General features: G+C 40.9%; 1 protein-coding gene across 3 annotated transcripts in view; it reads left to right on the top strand.

Annotated features, from left to right (window-relative positions):
• sorcs1 (sortilin-related VPS10 domain containing receptor 1) overlaps positions 1-27,295 on the top strand; it is a 115,657-nt gene that overhangs the window by 30,575 nt on the left and 57,787 nt on the right. For 2 of the 3 annotated variants that reach the window (XR_003749072.1, XM_028971828.1), the window contains exons 2-3: positions 8,723-8,790; positions 26,009-26,108. Coding sequence is in view for 1 of the 3 variants with exons in the window: in XM_028971828.1 (XP_028827661.1) it covers positions 8,723-8,790; positions 26,009-26,108 (168 nt within the window). In the remaining 2 variants the exon portion in view is untranslated. Of the gene's footprint in view, positions 1-8,722; positions 8,791-26,008; positions 26,109-27,295 lie in introns of those variants that run through there. The other variant, XM_028971829.1, reaches the window with a different exon arrangement.

The raw sequence follows: 27,295 nt of genomic DNA, 5'->3' as shown, positions 1-27,295 counted from the left end.
TCCTCTGACAGCAACTCTCCCAACAGTCCTAGAACAGTTTGGTGAAGAATGATGCCTTTTCCAGCATGATGGAGCACCGTGTCATAAGGCCAAAGTGAGAATTAAGTGGCTCGGGGAACAAAACATTGAAGCCTTCTTCACAACACTTGAACATTTTTGATGATATAATAAATGGTAGATTTAGGTAACAGCTTAGTAGCAGCAATATCTTTGCCTGTGAAGCCCTTTTTATGTAACGCAATGATGACTGCACGTGTTTCCCTGCAGGTAACCATGGTTAACAGAGAAAGAACAATGATTTTGTCATGCCGATTAGACGGAACAGGTGAGCGAGTGCACGTAGGCAAAAAAGAAAGCCCCGGTGCGAGGAGACCGCATTGTTCTGCGAACGTGAATCCAGCAAGAGCTGCAGCATCCATGGATGTTGATATTCGTGTGTACAAACAGTGGAACGATGGAGGAACAAATCTGGGACAGTCTTACTTTTCAGAAAGATGAGGAGTTGGTCGAGTCATTTGCTGGCAAGGAGAAATAATGACTGAGCGACTGGTGGCAGCCATCTTGCCTTTTATGGAAGTCGTGTCACCTCATTTCAGCAGGTCCTTGTGTGCCAGGGGCTGAAATGCAGTGGAATTTTAATATTTTTTTTGGAGGGGGGGGGGGGGTTATGTTCACTTTCATGGCAAAGAGGGTCTTTGCAATCCATCTGATCAATCTTCATAACATTGAGGAGTATATGCAAATTCCAATATTAAAAATACAAGCAGCACATTTTGTGAAAAACTGTATTTGTGTCACTTTCAAAACTACGACGGTAGTGGTCATCAACTCCCAATAAGACTTTCCTATCATGCCACCTCAGGCCATTTGCTGGCCTTTTGGCACCCTGGTGACGCCTCTTGCTTGCTTGGGGGAGGCTTGATTAATGTACAAGTGGGGGTCTTCATTAAAGATAAAAGCATAAAATTCTGGCAACCTGGAATTTCCCATCTTGCAGGCGTAGCTACAACTATTGACACAACCAGGGCTCAAACTTTTTTTTGGCCCAAAACATGCCACACCAGTGGCACTATAGAATGTGCTTTTTATTGATGAATGTGATGCAGATGATGATCATGCAGTTTTGCTACTTTACCTTTTCCATTTTTTAATTAGTTGATTACATTGTTTTTGTGATTGCTTGGACATGAGATGGAGATCAAAAATTTGATTAATTGCACAGCCCTAGTCTAAATGAATTGCTTACTCAAAATTGTGTGTGTAAGTGAATGGTTTGCCTGCCCTGTGGTGGACCAGACCCAGGATGGACTTCCGGCATCCAAAACCTTATTTATCAATCAAACATCTCAAGTTGGTTCTATTTTATAGACCAGCAGCAGGTTTAAGATTATTTTGTCAATGGATCAAGGTGAGGACAAAGGACCAAGGCACAAGTTGTCAAACAGTCATTTATTAAACTTAATACACACAATGAAAAGGGACACGACTCACAAACTTAGAGAAAAAAACAAACAGACAGGAACTGGCAGGAAAACTAAACCTTCACAAGGTGTCACATGAAAGTTGGCACGCTAGCATTGGCAGGGAAATGTGCATCGGAAGGTCCTTTCATGTGTCTGGTGGTGCTGGCGTTTGCAGGGAGCTGATTGGGGCTGACAGATGCAGGTGATGATTGAAGTTTAGAACGCAGGAGAAGGTGGGTGGGGCAGTCGGGCTGAGGACGTGACATGTAAAATGGATCCCAAATCCATTTAGCTGATTCCGGAGTTTTGGGCATTGGCACTGACAAAACTCTGTTTGAACACCACTGCCAAAAATCATACTGGTAGACTGCTCAATATGGCCTCTGTCTTTTTTTTAATAGGTGGTGCTTGCAGATGTCGAATCTGTTGGCAGGCAGTGGCCATCAGAACCGATAAATCAATGAAACCACAGTCCTTTACAATTACACTATCCTTTGATATATAATCCAATCATAATCCCGTTTAATAAATTTGAAGTCTTTGACATGTAATATGGATTGATTTATGCGTGGGCTTCAATTTCTACACTGTTTGAATCTTTTTTATTTATGATTGGTTGATGCTCTGGTTATTTCTATGACACCACTTAATCCTAAAACTTATGATGCTCTTGAACAGCAATTCCAAATCTACGCACCTTGTCCATAAAATTTACTTTTAAATTCATTAAACAAATCACAAAGCAATTTCACACTGAAGGAACAATGCAGCTGACACAGAGGCATTATAAATATCACTACAAAGTATCTATGCAAAATTAAAGTCTCTGAATTGTTATTTGAACTTATACACACACACACACTACTATATATTTGAATTGAATATACTACACTAAAGCCTAATTCATTTAACACGTCTTTAAAGAGAAGTCATTCTTGCCTGTAGACACTGTTGTTTAATTGGTCACAAAAAACAGTTTTGACCAGTTTCTATCGCATTCAATTGGGACTATGAATTGGTACTCAATATTATTAATCATTTTCTCCATTTATTAAGAGAGTGTTGAATTTAATTTATTTGTTGAACACTAAAAATACTTTGCCAAATAATTCCAATACATAATCATTTTTGGAGTGCATGGGATATGCTATAAGAATCTTGTATTGAGAATCCTGTCCATGGCATTTAAATTCAGCTGTGACAACGGGTCTGAAATAAACTGAATAAAATAATGACATCCTACCAGTCAAATCTTGAATACTGGATTCACATTATTTCCTCTTGCAATTTATGTCAGTAATGGGGACACCCTAAGTTGTTAAGATATTTTATGTTAGCTAAACCTCTTTATTTTAAGCAACATATTAAAGCTACCACAGTTCACTGTTCCAGTAATTTATAATAAATCATAGACTTTGGGCTCCAGATATTGTTATAAGGTTTTTGTTTCAGACTCAGTGTACATTATTATAACTACTCTTAATCATACGCTCCAGAGTTATTTATATATTTTTTCAAAGATGCACCTCAAAGATGCGCCTAGCACGGAAAATGCGTTTTCACTAAATCCCAGAATGCGACTATTTCATGGTGACGATCTTATTACCTGAGAATCCCACTGGAAATCAGTGCTTAGAATAGCCACACATTTTAACTAGAAAAACTTTCCATTTCGACAGAACTTCTCAACTGCTGTGCTCCCATGTGGTTCTGTGATACCGACATCAACACTTATAGATCGACTAAGGAGTCTGACCCTTAAAAATACCATTAACATAATATAATATGATAAAATTACATTGTCCTTTTGTGCCTAAATGTTCTTCATAAAATAGTTTTCATGCCTCACTGGCAGTGACTGGTTTTGATATGGGCAACATGGGCCAATGCCCTGGGGGCAATTTTTTTTGTGCACGCACCGATTCTGGCCCAACATCATGGCTGGCTGTGTTTTTAGGATTGCCCATTTGCAGGGAGAAAGGGCGCCCTCGATTTGCGCGGTGCGCCTGCACGGGGGGTTAATTCTATGGCTGGCCCATGCGGGAGGGGATGTTTGCCCAGGGCATCAAACAGGTTAGAACCACCCCTGCATACTGTAGTTAACAAAATAATTTTAACACAATGCAGAATTTTTTGGTTAAGCAGTCAGACACTTTTTAAAATTCCTAAATTTGTCTTTGCGCAACATGCAAAAGATTCATGGGAGGGAAGAGGGAGGTTCATGTAAATGAGCTCACATCATCTTACAAATCCAAGGCAGTAATAATATTACAGTAATATAATAATACTGTCTTACTATGTTGAAGTGAATAGACATACGATCAGTACTAACTGAAAAGTAAAAAAATGGAATATGATGCAGAGATAAATATTGAAATAATTTCAAAAACATTGTTCTTCTTGGAAGTGTTTTAACTGCAATAAAACTCGGCAAAAAGCATTTGATGGAAAATGTATGATGTTTTGCTGTCAGTTTAAAATAGAATTTTACCAAAAAAATATGATCATTGATTTATTCCTATCAGAATTGCAGATCTGGTTGTTTTGTAAATTAATGAACAAATAATTAATTAATAAAAATAGTAAATGAAATAATACATTTATGAATTAAAAAAAAAAATGCAGAACTGTCACGACTTTGAGTGAGTAAGAGAAGGAGGCCATAGGGATGGCAGGACATAAGGATTTTATTAATAACAAATGAAACAGGCATGATGGCCAAAAAAAGAAAACACAAAATAACCCGAAGGTGTGAGCCAGTTGTCAGGAACCAACAAACACAAGGTACATCAATCCACACCAATGGTTGCCGCAGCATGCACTCTTTTAACGGGTCCTGAGCACTCTGGCTTAATTGGCATCAGCTTGGAGAGTTCAGGACCCGTTAATCAAGTGCACGAGCGCCTGCTGCGTGAGCCCAGCGGCTCCTGGGTGTCACAACGACATTACTGTATTTATTTGACTGAATTTTATGCACATAACAGATGGTAATGAAATCCCATTTCAGGGAGGGAGTGTTACTGCAGGAACGATTGGAGACTTTGTTTGGGACCCACCATCTCAAATTTGTTTATAGTCTGCAAAACAAAGTTTCCTGTATCTTAAATTTTTTACATCCTCTTGAAATAGACCTGTCACAACTGACACATTTTTCATCTTAATATGCAAGGATTCTGCTGCAAATATATTATTCACATATGTGTGAATTATATAACCAAGCACTACACTCACAAGCCAAGATGAAAACACACCTGAACTCATGGCAACACAGATCTCCTCTTAAACCATAGCTGTGGGACAAAATCATAAAACCATTGGGCAAATGATCTATATTTCACCGGATTTGCATAATAAGTTGTGATATGGTAATTTGCTGCACTGAACTCTAAGTGTAAAACTGTTTTACTCTAGGCTTTACTGTGGACGATCCTGTGTGGCTGTGTTTACACTGTGAGAAGCATGCTAGGCCTACTGGCATACAATGCAGTGTACCATATGCACCCTCCTGTGGGAAGCCAACTATCATGGCAGCTCAGTGATAACCACCCACGTCAGTCCCCATATGTGTCAGATAGAAGGCCCACAAACACTCTACCCTTTAGCTAATGTTTACAAAGGCAACCCTGAAGGCCTCCACTGGGGTTGGTTCCTTTCATCTTTCTTTCATGCTAAATATATGCAAATGTACACACACACCGACACAGACATGCACACATATAATAAGCTCAAGCCACAGAGACATGGCTAATGAATAATTATGGACACACAAATGGACCTGGTCATTAGCATGCATTTCTCTTTTGCTAAATTAAATTCAAAGCATTATTTTAAAAGACCTGTAATATTTTTTTTCTCGGCTTGTCTGTCTGTAAGTGAGGTTATACTGGTATCTTTTCCATACCGCAGTATTCAGTGCATATTATTGTAGAATGAGTAAAGTCAGGAGAAGTAAAATTCATTTACATTCACTGAATTGGATAAGCACATTTTTCAGATGCCATTTCTTGCCTGCATTCAGTCAAAAAGTAGTTGACAGTTTGCAGGTCATTTTTATTTCTATGTGTCACTCACACCTGCAGAAGAATTCAAAGGCAGTAAAGGGGTGGGTCTTAGCCTCTATTTGGTTTTGACCCTGAGATTCTATGACAGTTGTTGCCAGATGTTTTGAGAATGACACAAATATTGGTTTTCACAAATTGCCTCCTCAATTGTTATGATGGCAATTTTCATATAATCCATAACGTTAGTTACCTATGCCTTTATTGTCATTTCACTGAAGCAGGATGCTACAAATACAACAAAATGTTAGGGGCTACTTTGCCGTGCAAACAAATACAGATTGTGGCAGTGCACACAGTAGAAGAATGATCAGAAGAATTGTAAAGTCCCTCTTTGCCATGAAAACTTAATCCTAGGAAAATAATTATGCTTTCAATTTCAGTCTTCAGAATCTTCTGGTTTATACAGGTGAGAATGTTGGTGAGCACAAGGCTTGAGATTATTCTGGTCTGTCATCATTCTGGTTGAGTTAATACTTGAAATCATTGTTCTTCCACTGTTAATCATGGTTACAGCCAAGGAAACACATGAAGTCATTATAACTTTGCAAAAAAAATGGCGTCACAGGCAAGGATATTGCTTCTACTAAGATTGCACCAATGTCAACCATTTATCAGATTGTCAAGAACTTCAAGGAGAGAGGTTCGAGTGTTGAAAATACGGTTTCAGGGTGCCCAAGAAAGTCACACAAATCCAAGGATCATCTCCTAAAGATGATTCAGCTGTGGGATCGGGGTGCCACCAGTGCAGAGCTTGCTCAGGAATGGCAGCAGGCAGGTGTGAGGGCATCAACAGTGAGGTGAAGACTTTTGGAGGATGGCCTGGTGTCAAGAAGGGCAGCAAAGAAGACACTTTTCTCCAAGAAAACATCAAGGACAGACTAATATTCTGTAAAACGTACAGGGATTGGACTGCTGAGGACTGGGGAACTACCATCAGTCATGTCTCTTGCCAGCAGTAAAGTATCGTGAGACCATTAATGTGTGGGGCTGCTTCTCATCCAAGGGAGTGGGCTCAGTTTAAATTTTGTTTAAGAACACAACCATGAATAAAGAATGGTACCAAAACATCCTCCAACAGCAACTGCTCCCTACAATTCAAGAACAGTTTGGTGAAGAACTGTATTTTCCAACATGACGGAGCACCATAAGGCCGAAGTGAGGCTTGGGAGGATCTTTATAGCGCAGCAAGACTAAACTGCCAAAACACGATGCCATCTCAAGAAAGGGGTGGTTAAAATCATTTTAACTTGTTTTTTTCCCACTGTATCCATTCAAATTCACTGATATGAAGGAGGGTTGAGGCGGAAATGCTTGACATGGGTGAAAGTGAGTTTTAAAAAATCTAAACTAAAACTGGTGGACCCAGAAACTCAGGTACAATCCCTCACTGTTTCTGAACTGGAGGTGGGTCCAGGCACTCAGGCAGCTTCCCATGCCACGTCAGGAATGAAGGCAGGACTAGTCCCTTTTGTTTTGGGAACTCGCATGCCCTGTACCTGCGCATCCCTTCAGGAGGTTGCTCTGATTAACTGCCCACCCTGCCCTCCCAGACAACAAGCTGGTGCCCCCAGCCACCTACTCCCTCCACCTTCCGGCTCCTGGACAGAACTGTCTCCTTGATGCTGTAATATTGTGCCAATGGAAAGAAACCGCTTCGATGTGGCTTGCGGAGCTCAGCACGACTCACTCCCACAGGAAGCCCACTGGCTCTGCCCATGCTGATTCCGGAAAAATGGTCCTTCCCGGTTTATGCCATCTCTGTAATCTGCGCCTATGGTTGGTTGTGCATTGTGCCACGTTGGGTTGAGGTGAGGGAGGCGCAATTGCTTGACATTTTGTATTAAGTGCGTGGTTTTTAATAAACAGAGATCGAAACAGCGCGATGGCCAGAAACATAAATAGTTCAATTCAGAATAACCGAAGCATAACAATGGAATAACTTCCTACAGAACAATGCACGACAACGCCGTCGTGCGTTGTCGTCACAGTCACTTAGTGTTCTTTAACGTCCTGACCATGGTACATGGGGCTATCGGATTCAGGATGGTTCATGAAACCATGATTAGCATTCTTTGCAGTCCTTTCACAGTAATTCATCTTAATCAAAACCTTGCAATTTATGCATGGAGTGCATAGCTGATCTTCTAATGGTGAGCACTGATGATTGCATGATTTAAATGTAGGACTGCAAATTATTCATTTAATATATTTACCATGAATATGCATTTAATTTACCACATTCAGTGACATTAACAATACTTGAAAGTAGTTGTGGGTGGTAAGTAGTGAATCTTAATTTAAGATTCAACCTAATGAACAGAGATGACTGCTGATATTGTTGCTAGGAAACAGCATAGACACCATAGAAGAGCAGAGAGATAAACTCATGTTAACATTCGTATGGAGCTCCCAAAGCTCCCCAAGGTGAAATTATTTTATCTTATCTATTAAGGAACATTGTGATGAGTTGGTTAGTGAGGTGGATCTGCTCCTCTGCACCTCCCACCACTTAGCTGCATTCTCTTTATTATATGGTGTTTGTGTCTACCCGAACTCCACAGAGAAATTTACTCTCTGCTCTTTACGCTTATGCTGTACATGTATGTGGATCTCTATGCATTTCACCTGGTGTTTCTGGTCTGTATGGTGTCCTATGCAAGCCTGTGCTTTAATTTTTTGGATTAATATTATGTTAATAATTATATAATTTTGTAATTTTAGCCTGTCTTTGCACCTAAAAGACGAAGTCATGATTACAATAATCTGTTGACATTATCGGTTTCAAATCACATTTTAAGTCATTAAGGTTAATATCCCAACTGTTTTACAGGCCAAAATAGAAAAATGGATACAAGTAGGTAAATTCATATCAAGTGATGTTTTAGAGAGGCAGAGTCTCTTCAATGAAAGTACATAAAAATAATGTTTAATTATTTCACAAGATTTCTCAACATCAAATTGCAAAAACTAAAAATTGCAAAGGCTACGTCATATTAAACCTGCCAATGTCCAGATGTTTTGAGACTTATCTGTGTTCTATTGTGAATAAAATGCTGGGTCAAGTAATAATAAAGAACGTTTCAACTTCTACTGATATCAGGTTTTATATGCCTATCCATACTACCAGCCTGCACCAAACTGTTATTGAATATATCTCTGTAATTTGATATAATCTAAAACTCTGCTCATTCATTACAGGTCATCCTAATGCTGACAAAGTCTTACGACTTCAACCTCGGCAGTGTGACAGAAAGCTCCCTTTGGAGGTCAGTTTTTTTCTTAACTATTTTTGAAAATGATTAATCATTTTTTTTCCCTTCAACTGGCAGCCCTTTATCATGCAACATTTGTCTCCAGTGTACTGCCTTCCATACAGTATTGCAGTAAAATGGTATAGTTCAGTTAAACCGCTATAATAAACCATTTATAACCACTACTATAAACAAACTTTTGTCCATCTTGATTTCACGCAAGATGCGAGGATCTGAGGGTGGTGCATGCCAGTGATAGCCTTTGGTCTGATACTGGCTTAACTCTGTTTATCATATAAGTAAATAGACTCAAGACATTGGGGGAAACCATGGTGTGGTTCAGATTCATTTATTGGTTACAGGGCTGTGTATTCAAATAGTATTCAACTAATTCCCCCATGATCCTGTACCTTGCCCCTACATCATACATCTATTTTTGTGAGAATTTTTGTTTTATTTCTATGTGCCAATTTTATATTTAGAAATTATGGAGTACATTTATTTATTTTTCTGACATCTCTTTACTTGATAATGAGGACAATGGGTAACAAAATAAATATTACTGCATGTCTCTTTACTTTATAATGGTTGCTGCTGACTAGAAATATAAATAGGAAGCTCGCAACAACTTTCTCACTTTAACCCTTTTAGTGTTTGCTTTTGTTGGAAGGATACTCATGGACAGTCCATCTTGTCACATTCAACTAATACATTTCCACTTCACAGGGATTTCTATAGTCAGTGGGCACTGCATACCGATTGGCTGTAATAAATACCATGTTTTGTAGGTTTCCTGATACAAATATTAAATATAATGTCAATATCTTGTATACAATATGAATCATTTATGTAATGGATTACAATTATAATTTATTGTAATTTTCTGTAACTTGTAACATCCCTACACTGGTGTCTTGTGCATGATTTTATTGAATTCTACGGTGTACAAGATATTTTAAAACATGAAATCCTTAAAAACCTTTACCTTGCCTCTCGGGATTCTAACAGTAGTCTTGAAGTAAGATGTATTCTACTCTGGACTACTCCTCTGGCCCTTTTTTCTGGTGCGTGTTACAGTCATTTGTGTTTGTAGATTAAAAAAGTAATCGTCAAATGTGCACAATCACAATTGGGTTCACCCATCTCACCCATCAGCTTTGGAGAGACTTTTTACTTGCTGTGGTCCACCAGGAGGTAACAACTCACATTGTTACCTATATTCTTAGTCTTTGTGCAACATATCAGTATTGACACCAACCTTAATTTGATTTAGTATTGTCACGTCCGCGAGCTGAGGAGGAGTGAAACGCAGAGACGGGACATCTGGCAAACAATGATTTATTAAACTACACAAAACAAAATGACATGAGGGCCATAGACAGGGGAAACAAAAGTGGAGAACAAAAACAAACCTTCAGGCGTGTGGCGATTGCCAGAACTGATAACATAGGTGAGTTCATAGGTGAGTGTTACTTACTAGGCTACTACCACCCATAGAGGACACAGCACCATTGCTTCCCCACCTACTCCCCCTCAGGAGGAGCCCCCAACAAGTACGGTGCCCAAAGGGGGTATTCCTCCCTGGGCTTCTGCTCTGCTGCTTGGTCGCCATCTGGTGGACACACAGATGGGAAGTGGGGGCGACATAAGAGGGTCTTCTGGCTCCCTCCACCAGGGCGGTAGTAGCCTAGTAGCCTAGATAACACATTCGCCTATGACCCAGAAGACCCAGGTTCAAATCCCACCTACTACCATTGTGCCCCTGAGCACAATGGTAGTAGGGACTGTCCCTGTAACTACTGATTGTAAGTCGCTCTGGAAAAGGGCATCTGATAAATGCTGTAAGTGTAAATGTCTCCGGGATCTCCTCAGGAGGTACAGTCAGGAACATTGAAGGCATGACCCTCTCACCAGCCGCCAGTGCTTCGTCCCACACCATGGGGTCTTCCTGCACTGGATCCTGGGTGTGGTGGTGGGGCAGGTTCCATTCCATGGCTCGGACTCTGGCCGATCAAACTCCAGGAAGTAACCCATCCTGTCTGTCTACAGCACCAGCCCCACACAAGAGTACGGTGGTGATCTTATCTGCATCTGAGAGCAAGGTTCCCTCTTCTGCTGGGGAATGTCCGGGCAGAAGGTAGGCGTGTCCACGACCAGAGCTGGAGAGGCGGATTCCCTGCGAGGCAGTCCCAGCAGCGCAGTTGCTGGCTGGCGACTTCCCGTTGCCCTCTTCCACCAGCTTACCTCCATAAGGGGTATTTTTGGGCTCGTCCACCTCACCCTCAGGAGCATCCTCCCTGGGGTTCTGCTCTGCTGCTTGGTCACCATCTGGTGGACACACAGAGGGGAAGTGGGGACGACATACGGAGAAAACAAAATGACGTGGTGAAGAATTTGCTGGAATATTAATTCAGTTTTGGTAGGAATGAGTTTGAGGTGATGGGCTGCCATCCAAGATGAGATGTCAGTTAGACATGCAGAGATTTTGGAAGCATCATGTAGATCTGAGTGAGGAAGTGATGAGTTGTGTGCCATCGGCATAGCAGTGGTAGAAAAATCAATTTGAGGAGATGACCTCACCAAGTGATCTCGTATAGAGGGAGAAAAGGAGAGGACCTAGTACTGAGCCTTGAGGGATACCAATGGAGAGTCTATGTGAAGCAGAGGTGGAAGTCACTTGGTAAGATCGTTCATCAAGGTAGGAAGCAAGCCCTGCTGAGCCACGAATTCTTTACTTTACTTTACTTTACTTTATTTGGCAGACGCTTTTATCCAAAGCGACTTACAATGGGAAGACACCAGCAATTCTCGTTCGATTTCTATAGAATATCAAGTATACAAACTAAGAGCCCTGATAAGGCTTAGACTTGTCATTGAAGAACATGCTCGGAGAGTGTTGGGTGCTAGACTAAGAAAAATTATAATGTATTTATACATTTTGTATTTGTTTGTTAAATGTGTATGCATGTGTATGTGTTAAATTTGTCTGTAATATTTTTGGAATAAGAGGGTTTTCACCTTCTTCTTAAAAGTGGTGATAGTCTCGGCTAGTCGTGTGGAGGAGGGTAGGTTGTTCCACCAGCCAGGGACAACAACGGAGAACAGACATGATTGGAATCGGAGACCCCGTGAAGAAGGAATTTTTAGTCTCCTTTCGTTTGCCGATCTGAGAGAGCGTGTAGGAGTGTATCTAGGTAGTAGTGTGTTGATGTAGGAGGGCGCAGTTCCATTTACAGCCCTGTAGGCAAGCATCAAGGATTTGAACTCAATGCGAGCAGCTACCGGGAGCCAGTGGAGGGAGGTAAGGAGAGGTGTAACATGGGTGTATTTTGGCTGATTGAAGATGAGGCGGGCTGCCATATTTTGGACCATCTGGCCTCTAATTCTAAGCCTCTTCAGGATAGACAAGAGAGACAAAAGAGTTTTCAAACCCTTTATTCAATAGTCACTGGTTTTAACCTAGTGGAAATAGTTTTCCTTCAATATTTTGTGCTTATGATCATATTAATGAAGGACAGACAAACGAAAGGCATCTTTTAAAAAAGATTGTTGTGCTAAAAGTCTTTTAACTTAAAACTAGTTGATTAAGCAAGAATTCTCTTACAAACTAGTAATAGGACTTTTGGTATTTAGTACATTTGAAGGCAAATACTTTTGTACTTTTACTGATATTTTAAAGAAAGGAATTTTACATAACCTGGACAATTTTTTTCACAGTATCTATTTTTGATTGTTGGCCCTCACATAAAGCATGGAGTGAATCATAGGGCATTAACAGAAAAGCCAGTTTGTCTGCATCAGAGACACAAGTCGACAACCCCTGGGAGTTGTGGGCAGTTGTTGTGTTTTTTTTTTTTATCACCTAAAGATGTTGTGGTGTGACCTTCCAGCATTGTGCGCAGCTGAAACCTGCCTCACCAAGAACCACACCTGTCACTAATGCGTTAAGATAAACACTTCTCCCGTTCCCTCTGTCTGCCACAGGGACCTGGCAAGCATTGTTTATTTATCACCGGCGCACCAAGATGACAACCTGAAACCGCTGGTATTCATTAGAATATTATAACATGTTTCAGGAGGCACCACTGTCTTTTGGGGGTTGGAGGCTTCCCTGTTTAGGAATTTCCTGCTCTTTGTGTGTCTGTGAACTAAAAATAAACTGCATTTTACATCCCCATCTGTACTTTGTACATAGCCAATATATATATATATATATAAATATATAAATATAAAAAAAAAAAAAAACGGTGGCAGGTTAACTTCATGTCAAAGTTGTCAGCTGGAATTGCTTGTACAAAGTTGATGTCATGTTGAATTGTTGACTCATCTTCTAATTTATTCACAGATAAGTTGATCTGGAAAAATATTGTTGTTAATGCACCAGTGGGTAGTGAAAGGACAGTTGACAGGACAGTGTAAAATCTGAAAGACACAAATTCCCCAAACTGCAGCTAACATATTTGTGCAGAATTTGTATGCTGTCCACAAATGGGCATAGGTTTTATCCAGATTCTCCTGTTTCCACTCACTACCCTGGAGGGTTTCTGAATTGGTCACTTTTCTTGACAAACTCTTGAAACATTAAAAGCCTAAGCTGACTATTGACTAAACCATGTAAAACATATTGTCCCGATTGCAAAGCACGGCGAGGAAGAAGGATGGATACGCACAATGTCACGGACCAGATCATGACACATTCCTTTTACTGATTTAACCTTACTTTGTTGAACTTCTTTGTAGGTGATTTGAGGTTGTGTTAAGGCGAGTAGGCAGCACTGTAGCGTCCCGTCGAATTAAAACAGCTTTACTGATGGTCTAATGCTCTTTATTTCTTTCTCATTCACATTGCGTTATCAAACCAACTCAAACCAACGTAAGAGCTAAAGGAAAACAATAAATACAAATTAACAATCTAAAACAAAATAAACCGTCATTAAATAAAGCTAAGTATAGCCATAGCTTTCTTAAACATAAATAAAAGTTGAAATAAATTTACAGAAAATTCCAACAAACCTTGTGTCCACTATCGACAGGAGCTAAACAAAGAAAACTATACACTTTCTGTAACGCTATTTCCCTTTATCACAGTGTTTTCCGTCGTTTTATGTCCTTTCCCTGTTAACTTTTGCTCTCCGCGCTAATACAGTCAACTTCCGTCCTTTCAAAATAAAAGTATCCGTCTCACAGGAACTTACAAAATAAAGGCACATAAGTAAAGTTATGATAGCAAGACTTAAACATGTTACACAATAACCCAAAAACGTTTCAAAGTCATTTACACTCCCACCAAATTATGAGTGTTTTACATACAAGTTAAACTAAAACACAAATGATTTCAAAACTCAAAATTACCTTACTCTTCTTCAAGATTTAGTAAACAGTATGATCATGTAGCTATATATTCAAAGAACGTTCATACATAAACCCATTTGGTGTAAAGGATGTGTCACGACTACGGGCTTACGGGGGAAGGAAGCACAGAGGTTTGACATGTTGTGAAGGGGGTTTTATTAACAAATAAACAATAAGTACAAATAAACAGCGGCGCGATGGCCAAAAACAATTTAACTACAATAACGAACGTAAACTTGCCCGCAGGCGTGTGGCGATTACCAGAACTGAAAACACATACATTCACCCACTGAAGTCAAGTTCATGTCTGAGTTCACGAAAATGCCGGAGACCTAGAAGGGGCGGAAACATCCGGCATTTATGGGGCATCAGGATTTGAGTCAGGTGTGGAGCCCAGCTGCAGCCAATCCTGACAGGATGTAACTAGAATGAAAGAATGATTAAACAGTCTCAAGTAACAGAACCAATTTCTGAACTGGACGTTCAACAACAGAAGGCCTGCTGGAACGCTGATCTTCCTGTCCCATCTTCTTGTCTCCAAAACGTATCTTTACCTTTCTTACAAGTCCGTCCTTAGAAGTCATTGTCTCGATAACTCTAGCCAGCCTCCACTCACTCCGTGGCAAGTCATCAGTCTTCTCCATGGCTATGTCGTTGACCTTCAAGTTCCTTCTTGGAGTATGCCAGCGTTGTCTGGTATCAATATTGGAGAGATATTCTCTTTTCCATCGACTCCAGAATTGCTCTGCAAGATATTGAACATGACGCCACCGCTTGCGAGCATACATGTCTTCTCTGATGAATCTCCCAGGAGGTGGTAATGTCATCACAGGATTTATGGTGAGTAGGTGGTTAGGGGTTAGTGGTTCAGGGCTGCTTGGATCATTTAGGTTTTCAACCGTTAGTGGACGACTATTCACAATAGCCATCGCCTCATAGAAGAATGTCCGCAGTGAGGCATCGTCTAGCCTTCCTGGTGAGAGTGAGAGAGTGGAACGAAGAACATTCCTCACTGTCCTGATCTGTCTTTCCCATACGCCTCCAGCATGGCTTGAGTGCGGTGCATTCAAGTTGAAGTCACACTGCTTTTCCGCTAAAAACGTTATCAGACGATTTCTGTCCACTTGCTTCAGAGCATCCTTCAGTTCATTTCTAGCTCCAACAAAATTACTTCCTTGATCACACCTTATTTCACGTACTGCTCCTCTTAAAGCTATAAAACACCTAAGGGCGTTGATGAAAACATCTGTTGACATGTCGACCAGCATTTCAATGTGGATAGCTCGACAGCATAGACACCTGAAAAGGAGTCCATATCTTTTGTGTACCTTACGTCCTTCCTTAGTGAAAAACGGACCAGTCCATTCCGCAGTAGGTGAATGGCGGTGATGGATCCACACGCTCTGATGGCAGATCTGCCATTCGCTGCTCCTCTGTAAATCTTCTGAGCTTCTGCCATTTGACACACTGATGAATAAGTGTTGCAACAGTTCTATTGATTCCTGGAATCCAATATCCATTCGATCTGATCTGATTGATCGTCAGGCCCTTTCCTTGATGTCTGACTTGTTCATGATGATGAGAAATAATCATCTTGGTGATGTGATGATCCCTTGGAATAATCATAGGATGTTTCTGTGAAGTAGGGAGACATGCATTTTTCAGTCTTCCTCCCACCTTGAGGATTCCATCTTCATCAAGAAAGACATCCAAATGGTACAGCTTACTCTTAGATGGAATTTTAGCTCCCTTTCTGAGCAACTTAATCTCCTCTGTATATTGTTGTCTCTGTAAGTCTCTAACAATTATACACCTTGCTTCCTCTCGCTCCTGTACAGTGCTGTGTCCTGTGGACTTGTCATTCTTCGTGCGACGGAGGAGGCGCGCGACAACTTGGGTGACTTTATATCAAGAGGAAAATCTTGATAAGCGGTCTGAGAGACCTACTTCCTCGATTGTTTGTACATTTAGTGATTGAACCTGTTTGACTTCAGGGTCGCCAACTGTAATCTCTGTGACAACCTCTTCAGGTGGAGGTATCTCCTTCTCCCACAAGAACCAAGGCCTTGTAAACCAGTCGGAAGTAAGAAGCTCACTTACACTTGATCCTCTTGATGCAATATCAGCAGGGTTCCTATCTGTGGGAACATATCGCCACTGCTGAGCTGTTGTTGTGAGATGTATCCTTTGAATCCTGTTGGATACAAATGTGTGAAAACGACGTGCTTCATTGCTGATGTACCTCAAAACTACTTTGGAGTCAGTCCAGAAGTATTCATCAATGTTCGTGAAACTAAGTTCCTCCCTTAAAATGCTGCTTACTGCAACTGAAACAACAGCAGCTGTCAACTCTAGCCTTGGGATGGAAATGACCTTTATAGGGGCAACTCTGGACCTTCCTGTGATGAGAGCACAACGAACACTTCCTTCTTCATTCACTTGTCTCAGATATGAACACTGTCCGTAACCACGTGTACTTGCATCAGAGAAGTGGTGGATCTCTTGTTTCAAGACACGTCCAAATTCAGCTGGCACATAGCAACGAGGTATGATGATTTTTTCCAGATTCGCAAGGTCACACTTCCAGCGTTCCCATACTGGCTGCAGTTCAGCAATGAGAGGGTCATCCCAGCCTGTTCCATTCCTGCACATTTCCTGAAGAACCCCTTTTCCAGTTAACAGGAAAGGAGCAACAAACCCCAGTGGGTTGTAAAGCGAGGCAAATGTAGATAATATGGTACGTCGTGTTGCTGGCTGATCTTTCAGGCAGATACAAAATCTGAGAGTATCCGATTCAATGTGCCAAAGGACTCCTAAGGCTCTTTCCATCCTTGAGTGATTAAGGCCAAGGTCGAGAGTCTTCACTTCTGCAGCACGCTCAGAGCGTGGAATGCTCTCTAACACCGATTTGTCATTACACACAAACTTGTGCAGTCTCAGACCACCAATAGCACAAAGTTTCTGAGCTTCCTTTGCAAGCTGCACAGCCTCCTGAACACTGGCTACACTAGCAACACCATCATCAACATAGAAATCTTTCATAATGAACTGTGAGCCAAGGGGAAACAGGCTCTCATTCTCCTTTGCAAGGTGTTTTAATCCATAGTTGGCACATCCAGGTGATGATGTGGCACCAAAGAGATGAACTTTCATGTGGAATTCCTTAGGCTCTGCCTTCAGGTCTCCTTCCTTCCACCAAAGGAAACGCAGATAGTCTCTGTCGGCTTCATATACGTGGAACTGATGGAACATCTTCTCTATATCACACATGAGTGCAATACGGTGTTGTCTGAACCTGATGAGGACACCAGTTAGACTGTTTGTCAGATCTGGACCAGATAGTAGGTGATCACTGACGCTAGTTCCCTTGTACCTAGCAGAGCAGTCGAAGACAACCCGGAGCTTGCCTGGTTTTCTGGAGTAATACACACCGTGGTGGGGTATATACCATTTCTCTCCTTCCTTTCCTTCACCACAGACTTCTTCTGCATGACCTTTCTCAATGACCTTATTTATGAACTTCACATAATGGTTCCTGTAGTCGTCATCCTTTAACAGTTTTCTTTTAAGATGACTGAGCCGGACAATGGCTAGTTGTTTATTGTTAGGGAGATGCGGCCTCTGCTTAAAGGGTAGTGGCATCTCATAATGGCCGTGAATGTTTTCCTTAATGCCCTCCTTTAACATGTTCAGAAACGTGATGTCATCTTGAGACACCGTCTTGTCATCCTTACTAGTATCCTTGAAGTCAGACTCGAGTACCTTAATAACATCCGATGGAGTCACTGGAGGAAGCTATTTGACTGCAACTCTGTGGCACATGTTGGTATTGCTTGGCGTGTCATGGTTAGATGGTGAACAACACACAATGCTCCACCCCAGATCTGTGCGAACTGCATAAGGTTCATTATCCTTTCCCAAGATTACTTGCTGTGGTGCCAGTGCCCTTGAACAGTTATAGCCTATTAACAGGCCAACCTCACAATCCAGCTGTGGTGGAATTTCCTCAGCTATTTTACTAAGATGATTCCAGTGTCTTGCCGTTTCACAGGTAGGAATGTGTGTTCGATTTATTGGTATGCAATCCTTGGTGTAAGCAGGTGGCAAATCAATGAGGATCGTGGAGTTATAGCCTCTTACTCGGAGACCTGAGATCCTTTCGCTGTTCACTAATGCATTTCTTCCAATCATGGTGGTGAGTTTCAGTCTCACAGGATGGGTCTTGGTTTGTAAGCTATGACTAATTTCTTGGTCAACAAAAACGTATCACTTTGTGTGTCAAGCAGGGCATAAACAAGTTTTTCCATACCTGGATCACTAAGACAGCCATACTGGTACAATCATGGAGGTGTTTGAGAACGGCTCTTCAGTGTTCACACTGAGAGACAATGTGGTAGCTGATTCATCTGTGTGGCTCTGGTTTGAGACTGTAGGTGTTTTGAATTTGGTATAGTTGTCATCATGGAGATACGTTGGATGTCTTCCCTTGCAGATGTCGCATGAGTGTCTGTGCCGGCAGTCCTTTGCACTATGGCCCGGCTTCAGACAACCATAGCACAGTTTCCTTTCTTTCACATATTTCCTTCTTTCATCCAGAGACTTCTCCTTGAACATGGGACAGCAGTGCAGACGATGTTTACTGTCTTGGCATAGCATGCATGGAGCCTTTAAACCAGACATCAACTGCCCTTGATTCCCAGTCTCTGTTACTGTCTGTGTGTGGACTACACTGGATTTAGTGTTTCTTTCTTTAAGATGGTGTTTCTCTGTGCGTGGCCCTGATAAATGGAGAGCATGAAATGAGGTTATGGGCTTGCAGGCGATTTCTGCCTCATTTAGCATGAAATTAACAAAGTCTCTGAAGTCCGGAAATTCCTGCTTGTCGTTCATAACTTGAGTGACCTGCCGGTTCCACCGTGATGCTGCCCTTTCAGGTAACTTTAGAACCAGTTTCTGATTTTCTTCACAGTCATTTAAAATCTCAAGACCCTTAACATGAGGCATGGCTTCCTGACATGCATGCAGGAAATCTGCAAACGTTCTCAATCCTTCAGCATCCCTTGACTGGATCTTTTGCCAATTTGCCAACCTCTCTCTAAAGGCTCTCTGTACAATGAATGGTTGACCATACCTGTGGTTGAGGCGAACCCAAGCATCGTTATAGGCTTTATCATCATTCCTATAAAAGATGCCATCAAGCGTTTTCCTGGCTGGACCTCCCACATACCTTTTTAAATAATACAGTTTGTCTGCTGAAGAGATGTTCTTTCTGTCTATGAGTGATATGAATGAGGCCTTCCACTCAATGAACTGGATGGGGTCACCAGTGAACATGGATGATTCTGGCATTGGAAGCCTATTCAGAGGTATGCTGTCTTGAACTACTTGAGCTAGGTGGGATGCATCAGATTGTGACCGTGATGTTACTGGACCATGGAAGGACTGGTGAATAGGGGCTGAACCCAAAGGCTTCTGAATATCATAGTCAGCTCTTGCAACATCAGCCTCCTGCATACCTCCCTGATTGTAGATATTCAATTTAGCTTGCGCAGCTCTTATGTCTTGCCAGCTCATTTTTCTGGGCTGCTAGATCCCTTTTCTGTTGTTCTTCCAGCTGTTGAATTCGTTCACATTGTTTTTCCTCCTCCAGTAACATCTCATACTCTACTTTCCTTGCAGCTAACTCTGCAGCAGCATCCGCTATTTTGATCGCTACCATGGAGGCTATGGAATGTTGGCTGGAAAGTGACACTGTTGATCCATAGATGGAGCAAGCATAGTCTCTGTTAAGCAGCTCATGGAAACGTTGTTTCACAGTTTCACCATCAAATTCTCCATCTATGCCTGCTATCCTTTCATAAGCAATTTTAACAATGTCCTTTCTCACTGCCTCACATGCATCAACGTGACGTCGTGTTTCATCAGAGGGTGCAATATAGTCTCTGATTTCCATATAGAGGTCCGTAACATCATTATTTGCTTTCTCTAGTGTGTCTATGAGAGCTGCAATTTGATTTTCAGGGATATCTACCTTTAGTAGCTCTCTGGCCTTGCGTGCCTGGATTTTCCATTGGTCGTACAGGTGAATGAGCCTTTTCTCCTTTCTGTGAGCCTCCTCTCTCTGATATGCAAGCATCTTCTCTGTGGTGAACGGCGAAGTTCCTCCTCTCCGCTGTCCTGACCGGCATCCATCATCTGACCTTTACTACTGCTTGCTGATGCTTCCATATCATGAGTGAGTGTCACGGCTTTCGACCATCATCGGATCCCTCTTCGGAACATCGAACTTGTGAGATGGAATCGATGAGGTACAAGCTCTTACTGTAGCGTCCCGTCGAATTAAAACAGCTTTACTGATGGTCTAATGCTCTTTATTTCTTTCTCATTCACATTGCGTTATCAAACCAACTCAAACCAACATAAGAGCTAAAAGAAAACAATAAATACAAATTAACAATCTAAAACAAAATAAACAGTCATTAAATAAAGCTAAGTATAGCCGTATCTTTCTTAAACATAAATAAAAGTTGAAATAAATTTACAGAAAATTCCAACAAACCTTGTGTCCACTATTGACAGGAGCTAAACAAAGAAAACTATACACTTTCTGTAACGCTATTTCCCTTTATCACCGTGTTTTCCGTCGTTTTATGTCCTTTCCCTGTTTCGCTCTCCGCGCTAATACAGTCAACTTCCGGTTTTCCGTCATTTCAAAATAAAAGTATCCGTCTCACAGGAACTTACAAAATAAAGGCACATAAGTAAAGTTATGATAGCAAGACTTAAACATGTTACACAATAACCCGTTTCAAAGTCATTTACAAGCACTACATAATGAAGCTTTAATGCAAACTCAACGGAATAACAACAACAACATTTATTTCTTATATAGCCCAAAATCACATACAGTATGTCTCAATGGGCTTTGACAGGCCCTACAGTTGACACCCCCACACTTGACCCTTCTGCACACAAGGAAAAACTCCACACAAAAAAAACTCTAGGAGAGAGAAAAAAGGAAAGGAAGAAACCTTGGGAAGGAGTAATACAGAGAGGGACCCCCTTCCAGGGTAGAGTGAGCCTGCAAATGGTGTCAGTGCAGGGTTGGATATGATATAATGAGTCCTACAGTTGTAGGGTTGGAGAAGTCCAGGATGTATTCAGTGTCATGGTCTAGATTACATGTCCGTAATGATGTTACTGGTCCATTTGAAGATCCCTGAAGCTGTAGTTGTAGTGGTGGTGGTGGCTGTGGTGACCCTCTGGTTTGTTTTATGTTTTGTCCTTGTAAAGCAGTTGTCAGGAACCAGGATGTATCTGCTTGTCTCTTCACTGGGGTCTGCCAGTAGTCTGGGTGCTTGATTCCGTGTCTCGGAGAAAAACAAACAGAAGCAGCGGCAGACGGTTGGACTGTACGACCGATACTGAAATATGTGGTATATTGGTGCTACAGTGGCCCGGTACCCTAACTAGGACAGCCTAACTGGTGAATTTAACTTTGTCTGTGTCTAACAGGGGGACTCTGTGATAAACTGGACTTTATAATTGACACTGCGTCAAAATCAAGTGAAATGAGGGTCTAGGACTTTAGCAAAAAGCCAGAGAAAACAGATAGGTTTTGAGATTGGATTTAAACACTGAGACTGTGTCTGAATCCCGGACACTGACAGGCAAGCTGTTCCACAACTGCGGAGCTCTATAGGAGAAGGATCTGCTCCCAGCTGTGACCTTCTGTACTTTTGGTACCAGTAGTGACCCCGCACCCATTGATCGAAGGGGGCGTGGCGGTTCGTAAGGAACCAAAAGTTCACTCATGTATTGCGGGGCAAGACCATTTAGAGCTTTATAGGTTAAAAGTAGGATTTTGTAGTCAATCCTAAATTTGATGGGTAACCAGTGCAGTGATTGTAAGACTGGGGTGATGTGGTCAAATTTCCTGGTTCTGGTTAGAACTCTGGCTGCAGCATTCTGTACTAGCTGGAGTTTACTCATGCACCTACTAGAGCATCCAGGCAATAATGCATTGCAGTAATCTAACCTTGATGTAATAAATGCATGGACCAACTTTTCTGCATCATGCATTGAAATGATATTTCTTATTTTCGCAATATTTCTAAGGTGAAAGAATGCTATTCTAGTGACATTATCTACGTGCGAACTGAATGAGAGACCTGCATCAATGATGACACCTAGATCCTTCACTTCAATACTCGGTGAGATACAAAGGCTATCCAGGGTTATTGTGTAGTCAGCCAGTTTATGCCTGGCTGCTTGAGGCCCAATTACGAGCGCTTCTGTCTTGTCAGGGTTTAGCAGGAGAAAGTTGGTGAGCATCCACTGTCTAATGTCCTTCAGACAATTCTCTATTTTGTTCAGCTGCTGCCTCTGATCTGGCATTGCTGACAGATACAGCTGTGTGTATACCGTGTTTGCGGATGACGTTGTGTATACCGTTGTGTATATCGTGTTTGCGGATGACGTTGCCTAAAGGTAACATGTATAGAGAAAAAAGTAACGGACCTAGGACAGAGCCTTGTGGAACACCAAACTCTAATTTACTATGTGAAGACGAAACACCATTGATGTCCACAAACTGATATCGGTTGGTCAAATATGATCTGAACCATTCAAGGGCTGTTCCCTTAATCCCGATAACATTCTCTAACCTGGCAAGGAGAATAGCGTGATCAATAGTGTCAAACGCTGCACTCAGATCAAGCAGGACAAGCAGCGAGATGCGTCCCTGATCAGAGGCCAACAGCAGGTCATTAACCACTTTGACCAGCGCTGTCTCAGTGCTATGATGAAGTCTAAAACCTGATTGATATACTTCGTGGATATTGTTACAGTCTAGATATGTGCTCAGCTGCTGGGCTACAACTTTTTCTAAGATTTTTGATATGAACGGAAGGTTGGATATCGGTCTATAATTTGAAAGCTGACTGCGATCAAGATCCGGCTTTTTAATCAGGGGTCTAATGACTGCTACCTTGAACGCACTTGGTACGTGGCCGGTGCTAAGCGACGAGTTAACAATTTTGAGGATAGAATTTATAACATTGGGTGCTATTTGCTTAAGGAGCCTTGTTGGAATCGGATCCAAAGCGCAGGTACATTGATTTGATGATGAGATTAATTTGATTAATTCATGCTCTTTAATAGGGTTGAATCGTTCTAATCGGTGGTCTATTAGAAGATTATTTTCCATGGAAATATCGGCGGAGCTATTTGTTGTGCTTTTAATCTTCTCTCTATTTGCGACAATTTTCGTATTAAAGAAATTCATAAAATCATCGCTACTATGATTATATTGGGTGGTCGCATCCATTTCTGTCTTATTCCTGGTTAGTTTGGCTATAGTTTTAAACAGGAAGCCGGGATTATTTTTGTTTTTGTCTATTAACGAGGACAGATACGTTGATCGAGCCGCGCTAAGTGCCTTCTTATAGTTAAGTAGGCTCTCCTTCCAAGCTATTCGGAATATGTTTAATTTACTTTGACGCCATTTGCGTTCTAATTTCCGGGCGGTCTTCTTAAGCGAGCGCGTGTGATCATTATACCAAGGAATTAAGTTTTTAATCTTACTATCTTCCTTTTGAGGGGAGCGACTATATCTAACGTACTACGCAGTGTTAATTCTAGACATTTGGTCGCTTGGTCAAGTTCAGCGGGGTCTGACGGTGAGTTTAACAGCGTTGATAAATCTGGTAAGGTATTAATAAACCTCTGTGCCGTACTTGATGTAATTGTCCGTTTGTCTCTATAACGAGGGGGATTGAGTTTGTTGTGTTTGATACATATTTTAAAAGCGATGAGGAAATGATCTGAGACCATTTCAGATTGCGGAAGAGTAACTATATCTTCTATATTTAAACCAAAGGTCAACACAAGATCGAGCGTGTTACCACCTTCGTGAGTAGGTCCTGTTACATTTTGGTTAACTCCAACTGAGTCTAATAAAGACAGGAATGCGGTTCTTAGTGAGTCTTCTAATTTATCACAGTGGATGTTAAAGTCGCCGACAATTAGGGCTTTATCCACAGATACAACTAAGTTGGAGACAAAATCTGTAAATTCACTAAGAAACTCAGAATAAGGTCCAGGGGGTCTATAAATAATAATCAATGGAATGAATTTAGGATTTTTATTTTGTGAGACTACATGAGTTATATTGGTATATAGAATCTCAAAAGAGTTAAATCCTTGTCCGGGTTTATGAGTAATACCGAGGTTATCCTTATAAATTACTGCGACGCCACCTCCTCTTCCAGTTAAGCGAGGTTGGTGTACATAGCTGTATCCAGGAGGACTAGACTCGTTTAATGCTACAAATTCATTTTGTTTTAACCAAGTTTCGGTCAGGCACAGTACATCGAACCCCTGATCTGTAATCATTTCATTGACAATGAGCGTTTTAGGTGTAAGGGATCTAACATTTAATAATCCTATTCTTATGCCGGGGGTGCTGGTGGTACGTTCAGAAGGAGTAATAGTAACGGGTAGTAAACAGGCCTTGAAACAAAGAACACATTAGCAAGATCTGAACAGTGTAGAGACAGTGAACGGACATGCAAATATCTTGCAGGATGCACCTCTCCTCTCCCTGATTCCCCCTGAGACTATTTTGGTATTATGATTTATTTTGAGGTGGGGTAGTGGATTAATTCTATGTTGGTTATTAGGGGGAGTGTCTGTGTTGTCAATTTGAATAAACACTGCCTGCACGGATAACCCAGCATCTGCGTCCTCAGTGTACAGCAAACATGATAATAGTTTTATTGTCAGTACAACAATATTCACATAACTAGTTTTCAAACTCTATTCCGTAATCACTGTTTTTTACCTAGTGGAAATAGTTTTCCTTATTTTGTGCTTATGATCATATTAATGAAGGTCAGACAAGCAAGAATTCTCTTAAACATTAATAATAGAATTTTGTACTTTGGGTATTTAAGCAAATACTTTTGTACTTTTACTGACGTGATATTTTAAAAGAAGTAATTTTACATAATTGGATTATTTTTTTCATAGTGTCTATTTTTGATTGTTGGCTCTCACATAAAGTATGGGGTGATAAATAGGGCATTAACAGGAAAGCCAGTTTTTCGGCATCAGAGACACAAGTCAACAACCCCTGGGAGTTGTGGGCAGTTGTTGTGTTTTTTTATGTTACTTAACACCTATAGATGTAGTGGTGTGAGCGACCCCTTCCAACACTATACCCAGTATATATTGTATTGAAATACTGTTTCACACAGACCCCCATAGTGCGTTTGTAAAAAAAAAACAATTATATACCAAGACACACACACACACACACACACACACGTGTGTTAACATGAGAAGGTTTCAGAAATGAGTCTCGCAGCAGCTGTGTGAATGTGTTTGCTCCATTTTCAGAGAGCACCAAGATCCAGACAGTATTACATAAAAAGAATCACAACACATATATGTTTTCACCGTTATTACTATTACTTTGACTAAAAATCATTGAATGTCATTTACTTTGATTACAAATCTTTGAACATCACTTCTCTGATGAAATTAGACTGGCCCCACCAAGCGACAAATTCAAATCCTAATTTTATTTCTAACGTACACTATTACACATGGTATGATATGCAGTGAAATGCTTTTAGCAGTCGCGACGGCAGCCGACCCCACCGGCGCCATAATGATTACAAGTGACCATTTTAGATAGATTTTTCAAACATCTCTCAACAGAACACACATTTCACATTAGTAGATTATCCAGCATCTTTATTTTAAAATTGCCTGAATTTTATGTTTTATTATCTGGGCCAGCTGTTGGTGTTTAAACGTGCTCTATAAAGAAAACTTGACTTAAAGTGTTCAACAGCAACTTCTGATTTAATTTCAGGTCAACAGACTATGGAACCACTTACGAGAAGCTTAATGAGAAGGTTGGGATGAAGACAATACTAAGTTTGTTGTATGTCAGTCCCAACAATAAGCGAAAGGTAAGAAACATCCAATGTATAGCTATGCAATATGTAGCTTAAGAGTGTTCTTTAGTCACATGGATATTCATGTACATTTTGTCTTTGTATCATCTTGTAGACAATGCTAATCTCCCTTGTTAAATTGTGAAGTTAAAAAAAAGTGAAGTAAAAAAAAAAAATCAAAGTGTGATTAAATTCCCCTTTTTTGAGACTGAGCATTTGTGTCCATCCTACCATGCCACGTTCCTGACATTCACTTGACTCTCACACATCTCATTCAACTGGCCAAGTGGCTTAACACCAAACTGAGTAATTAAACAGTAAGACACCACTTGCTGCTGAAGGATGGAGTGACATTTTAGACAAATGTACTCCAAGTGCTCTCAGTTTCATGCAACACATAAAAAAACAAAACAGGGAAAAATTCAGATTGAAGCATTTCTGTATGAGTGCTACCTAGCACATGATTTATGCATTCAGAGAACCACATTTGGGACAAAGGGAAGGGAGTTGGGAGCTGGCAAATCGCTCACCGGGTGTCCTTGTCTCACTCTGCAGCTAGTACGAATGCAGAATGCATTTTCATAGTGGAGGGCAGTCTGTAAAAGAAACAGTATTGCCAATAGCAAGTACTTTAAAAAGGGACACATTTAGTTATGGTGACCAGGAATACTCTTTCCCCTTAACATTTGAAATGTAACAGGTATCCTTTTGATTGTCTTCTCAAAGACATTCTACAACCCATCAGAATATTTTTCAGATAATCCTGTTCAGGATATGCACAACAGAAAGTGCGATGAACTAGAAGAACACTCACATGCATACAAACACAGATAGCTACAACACCATATGACAGACATCTTTCGCAAGTGTCTGGTCTCACACACATACTGCTAACTATGGTCTATGAGGACATCTTAATTAAAAAAAAGTTAATAATGTCACAACTCAAGCAACCACATCACCTGCAGGTCCACCACATGAACCCTAGTACGATATCTTTCTTGCGCAAACTGAACAACAGTATTGCACCTTGCACTTTTAAAACATCTCTCACCACCATACACTGTGCTGTTGTATTATTATTATTATCATCATCACCATACTATAATTCATATCATATTACCATATCATGTACTACATACACTGTATACTAAATACATCCATACACTATTATCATATTGCTGATACTTGTCCACCTGGTT

This window comes from Denticeps clupeoides, chromosome 3, assembly GCF_900700375.1.
Source record: "Denticeps clupeoides chromosome 3, fDenClu1.1, whole genome shotgun sequence".
NCBI lineage: Eukaryota > Metazoa > Chordata > Actinopteri > Clupeiformes > Denticipitidae > Denticeps > Denticeps clupeoides.
The sequence above is the reverse complement of the archived record's forward strand: the minus strand, read 5'-3'. Positions and strand labels throughout refer to the sequence as shown.